The sequence below is a fragment of the Bison bison genome, unplaced genomic scaffold, assembly GCF_000754665.1.
Source record: "Bison bison bison isolate TAMUID 2011002044 unplaced genomic scaffold, Bison_UMD1.0 scf7180017848607, whole genome shotgun sequence".
In the NCBI taxonomy this organism is placed as follows: Eukaryota; Metazoa; Chordata; class Mammalia; order Artiodactyla; family Bovidae; genus Bison; species Bison bison.
Window position 1 is genome coordinate 3,734 of NW_011479180.1, and position 5,499 is coordinate 9,232.

The 5,499-nt window shown below is 43.6% G+C and overlaps 1 protein-coding gene across 2 annotated transcripts; it reads left to right on the forward strand.

Moving 5' to 3' along the window:
* The first annotated feature begins 1,623 nt into the window (after positions 1 to 1,623).
* Positions 1,624 to 4,696, forward strand: SAT1 (spermidine/spermine N1-acetyltransferase 1). 2 transcript variants are annotated; one of them, XR_825728.1, is made up of 6 exons: positions 1,624 to 1,887; positions 2,111 to 2,162; positions 2,253 to 2,851; positions 3,810 to 3,911; positions 4,005 to 4,045; positions 4,172 to 4,694. XR_825728.1 is itself a non-coding variant. In XM_010845581.1 (6 exons), the coding sequence occupies exons 1-6, from the start codon at positions 1,822 to 1,824 to the stop codon at positions 4,340 to 4,342; spliced, it is 516 nt and encodes a 171-aa protein (XP_010843883.1). In that variant the 5' UTR covers positions 1,624 to 1,821; the 3' UTR covers positions 4,343 to 4,696. The 2 variants fall into 2 exon arrangements, 1 of the variants encoding a protein (XP_010843883.1); XM_010845581.1 differs by having other exon boundaries at positions 2,253 to 2,336; positions 4,172 to 4,696.
* Positions 4,697 to 5,499: the final 803 nt, after the last annotated feature.

The window sequence follows — 5,499 nt, forward strand, 5'->3', positions numbered from 1 at the left end:
CAAGCTCTCCTGGGTCTTCCCACAACACAAAAACAGAGGAAGGAAGGGCTTATGTACGGTCATCCCAAGTGCAATGGTGTCAGGAAACACTACCTAACGTGGCTTAGGCAGATGAGAATCAATGCTATTTTTAAAGATGTTTGAGAAACACATTCCATAAACTCTCACAATGACTCACTACGCATGATATCCGCAGAGGGTGGGAAGGGGAGTTACTTTTGCTTTCTTTTCTACCTACAGGATATTTTGAGCAGAGGCAGAGAGTTATGTTGAATGTTGGGGGAGGGGGTCATTTGGTGATAATCCAACCTACAGACTGAAAACATTGCAGGCTCCTTTTATGCTTTCGCTCTGACTCAGTCAGGAACCCAGGCTAGGCAGACAAAGCAGGGCCCTCAGAAGGCCTGTCTGGGAAGGTGGTTTGTAAATAAAAACCTGTATCTGCAAAAGGATGGAGTACTTGCTCCAGTTGGGTATAACCCAGGAAGAGCTATAAACTAATCCAACTGTTCTCAAACATTTTCCTCTCAGGAAATTTAAAAATCATTGAGAAATTCTAAAAGCTGAACTTTGAAAAGTCTAGAAAACATGAGAACATACAAACACACCTTCCTTTAGTCACCAAAGCAAGGATGTCATCACACATCCTGTAAATTTGTAATTACTTCAAAATAAAAAGTTTTAAAGGAGGGGAGAAGAAGCGCAGGGAATGAGCAAGGAGGGAATGCAACAACTTTAAACAGCAATGGAAGCCAGAAGATAGATGTCATCAATATGCTGAGAGAAAGGAACTTCCAACCTCAAATTCGTTCACAGTGAAATAAATCCTCCAAGAACTTTAGGATAACTGAAAGACATATTTAGACAAGCAAAACAGAAAATGTTCTATGAGCGGACCCTCACTAAATGCAAGTCAGAAGGAGTGTACCTCAGGCACAAGTGTTTCCATAGGAAAGCCAGAGATTTTAAGAAAAAAATAAAAATGAAAAAAGTAAGAAAGAAAATATTCTGTTAACTCTAAAAATTACCAGCAGAGGGGGAAAGAATTATTGAGGAAGCCAAATAGCTTACCTTGGGAAATTCTAGAAAACACAACATGCAAGCACACATTCCTTCAGTCATGAGAGCAATGACGTCATCATACATCAGTTCTCTGGAAAATTCCAGCGAAACTAAGAAAGGCAAATGAAACCCTATTACTATGAAGCTAGTTCTGAAATGATCTTGGGACCCACACGGGCCCCCAGACCACCCTATGGGAGCCGCTACTCTAAACCTCTCATCCCCTCACTGCTCAAAGCCAGGTGTCTCCAAAGAAGAAACTGTCAAGTCATTGGTCCAGGGCCCAAAGGGGAACCTCTCTCTTCCTTTTGCAAAGGTCACTTCGGGGACGCCTAGGCTGGGAGGTTGGACTTTAGGGAAGCCTCTACCATGTGCCACGAGAGGGCGCCACTAGAGAGCTCAGCCTAGCGCCTCGCCGCCGCACCCCGCCCGCGCCGGCCAGGTTCACACAGGGGCCCGGAAAAGAGGGAGGTGCCCGGAAGAGGGGGCGGTCGCGACCTCATTGGTCGAGGCGCCTCCGCCTCACGTCCCGGGGCGGGGCTTCTTCAAGCTAAAAGGCAGAGAGCCCGACGGCAGGAGCGCGCGCGGCTCCAGTTGCAGTGAGCTGCTTGTCTTACGTTGTTCGCAGAGGTTCGCCGGGTCATGGTGCCATCCTGACTGGGAAGAGGACGCTCCGGGGAGACGAATGAGGAACCACCTCCTCCTACTGTTCAAGTACAGGGGCCTGGTCCGCAAAGGGAAGAAAAGCAAAAGACGAAAATGGCTAAATTCGTGATCCGCCCGGCCACCGCTGCCGACTGCAGTGACATCCTGCGGCTGATCAAGGTAGCGGGAAGCTCGGGCTCCTCCCGAGGCGGAGTTGGGGTCCTTGTACCCCGCAGCTCCCTTTTCTCCGGCCGCCTACCCACAGCCCCGGCCAGGCGGCGCTGCTCCGGGCGAAACTCGAAACGAATCCCCGCCCCGCCCACCCCCTTCCCCCGAGCTGTCCGGGCCGGGGCCTCGCTTAATGTTCTGCTTCTCTTCCTTTTTCTTATGTGCCTCAACCCAGGAATTGGCTAAATACGAATACATGGAAGAGCAAGTAATGTTAACTGAAAAAGGTAACGCATCAGTGGCAGGGGGGGGGGAGGGAGCGTCTGGGGGACGACCTTCACTGACTCCAACACTGTCTCTGCTTCCCCTTCTTGCAGATCTGCTGGAAGACGGTTTCGGAGAGCACCCCTTCTACCACTGCTTAGTTGCAGAAGTGCCCAAGGAGCACCTGACTCCGGAAGGTAATCGCCCTGCCCTTCTAGAAGCCGAAGAGACCGAGTGTTGTGTAAGACGTAGAGTCCGCTCTGTAGAAGCACTGACAACACAGGCTGAAGTTACTTAACTGAGAAATTGGCCAGAAATAATAGCCAGCCAGTGTTCAAAGTACTGAAAAAAAAAAAATAGATGTGCTGCACTTAATAATAGGGCGGGTTAAAAGAGCTCTTTAAGTATCAGTGCTGTGGAGACCCGGAAGAGTTTGAGCTGTTTATGTAAGTATCAGAATGCGGTGGAGACCCGGAAAAGTTTGGTATAAAGTCATTTGTTGTAAATTCAGTTTCATAAATGGTTCTTGTTTGACCCTAACGTAACCTTTTTTGTATCTGTGTTAAATTACATTTTTTTCTTTAATTTGTCCCAATCTTCAGGTTACAGTCTCTAGCTTCGCCATGTACATGGCCCTTCCGTGTACATGGATGGGCGGGGAGGTAACTAAAAGATCCTTTACACAATAAAGTAGATGATCATGATAAATGAGGTAAGGCCCTATTATCACACACTTAAAACACGGTAGATCAGAAGCTCCAATGTACTCGCTTCCTGTTTGGGAAGGACTATAAGATGGCTAGAAAGTTTAATTTGAAACTTTTGCTTCCAATTGGAATTACAGACACCTATTAAGAAGAAGTCGGATGCTTTTTTCCTTTTATTTTTCTTTGTTTTTTTCTTTGTTGTTGTTGTTTTTCTTCCTGGTCATTGTTGAATGGCCAAAAGACAAAGCCAAAGGGGGAAGTTGATGGGCCTGGTTGGGGGGTGATTAAGGTTTTTTTTTGTTCTGAGGTCATTTCCTCCTGCTAGAAAAAAAAATGAGCAAAATACATAAGGGATGAGGTACTTTCCAGAGGTATGTGGATGTTACATCATACCTGAGTACCTCTGTTTCTTCCGACTTAAACACTGGGGAAAGCAAATTGAAAATGTGTGAATTGGAAGGCAAGTTCTGAAATTAAACCTTACTGTTTCGGCCTTATGTCCTGACCTTAAGGAAGCAGGGTTTCTAAACTACAAATACTTACTATTCTGAACTGCCGTGTAAACCTGACTTATTCCCAAGTCAACATACCAATAGGATGTGAATAATGTGTGTGTTTAGTTTAAGACCATAGCACTTTCACTCTGGCAAGTAATGAAAGCATTCTCAATCCTGAGTGTGAGATGCAACAGATTGCCAAGTGGCCAGTCCATGGTTTTAGCCTGGCTTCAGCTAGCTCTAACGTGTGCTTTTTGTGAAAACATGTTCTAAGAACAGTGAGATCATCCAACAGTGATCTGGATTGCACTAGCCTAAAAATCAGAAGATAGTCCGGTCCAATGGCTACTTATTTTTATAATACATGCATGTATATTTTTTAAACTTATGATAGGCTTCTGATTTTGCACCTACAACCTTGACAGATTCTTTTTCATCCGTAACTCATGTGATACTCTTATTACAGGACACAGCATTGTTGGTTTTGCCATGTACTATTTTACCTATGATCCATGGATCGGCAAACTGTTGTATCTTGAGGACTTCTTTGTGATGAGCGATTATAGAGGTATGGTTGAGTTCAGGGGGGCTGCTCTAAAGAGAAATCGGGGCTTGAAGTCCTTAAAATGACTTTTTAAAATGGTACTTCTCGTTCTTTTAGGCTTTGGCATAGGCTCAGAAATTCTGAAGAAGCTAAGCCAGGTATGTCTTGGTGTTTGGTTTCCAAATTTGCAAGGATTACTGGGTTATTTGAAGGACTGAATTGAAATTGGGTCTTGGAAAGCAGGTGCACCGTCACTGAGTTCATTTTCCTTTCCCGTGTAACAGGTTGCAATGAAGTGTCGCTGCAGCAGCATGCACTTCTTGGTGGCAGAGTGGAATGAACCATCTATCAACTTCTACAAAAGAAGAGGTGCCTCTGATCTATCCAGCGAAGAGGGATGGAGACTCTTCAAGATCGACAAGGAGTACTTGCTAAAAATGGCAGCAGAGGAGTGAGGAGTGCTGGTGTAGAAAATGACAGCTTCCATTCTATTTTAGAATAACTTCTCAACTTATCTTGCTTTCTCTCCTCTTTGTAGTGAAATAATAGAATGAGCACCCATTCCAAAGCTTTATTACCAGTGGCGTTGTTGCATGTTTGAAATAAGGTCTGTTTAAGATGGCAATCTTGTATACAGGTTGGACACAGATTTCTCTTTTAACATCTTTTGATAAACAACAGGTGGTATGATAATGTCTATGAAAAAAACTTCATTCTTGTGAGTCATTTAAATGTGTACAATGTACACACTGGTACTTAGAGTTTCTGTTTTGATTCTTTTTTTAATAAAGTACCCTTTGATTTAATTATCTGGTGTAAGCATTGTTACTGATCTTTTATTTCTTAGTCATTTTTCTTGCTGTTGAGTGCAAAATAAAAATGCCCAAGAAACATGATAATTTTACAATTTTTTAAAAAGAGTTTTTAATCCAGTCTAAAGTGTCTGATGGTCAGGAGCTGTGTTGTGCCTGTATTCCCAATGTCTAGAAAGAAGCCAGTTGAATCCCAAGGTTTTATATGTAGCAACATATAAAATATGACTTTCTATTGATGACACTGTACACTTAACCCAACAGAATTTTCAAGAGCTTAGAAACTGAGGCCCCACAGCAAAAAAAAGCCCATTTTTTACACCAGTAAAAGAGGTGGGAATGGGATTCTGAAATACTGGAAATTGGGAGGAAAAACATCTTGCTCACAACAACCTCATCCCACACAAACCACTAGGCTGAAGGGAAAGTAGATCACTTTGCTAGTCAGGCAAGAATAAAAATTCCACATTTTTACAGGAACATGGTAAACTAAAAGGCTGGAGTTGGACACAGGTACCAGTCAGGGAAATCACCATCCTATTTGGAGGACAAGTTTCTCGAACTGTGTTAACACCATGGACATTTATGCAGAGAAACCGCAGGGGTGGTTAAAGCCACTGGGGATGGGGGAAGAAGTAGCTAAGACCTTTCTCCAGAACTGAAAATTAACTCCCAAAGAGGGCTGAGGAGAAGACAGATAGATAGGTGAACTCCTTTTTATTACTCATGACACTGACCTAAATTCCTAAAGCCACTAATTTCCCACAATAATGAACATGTTAGTTAATAATCACTGTACT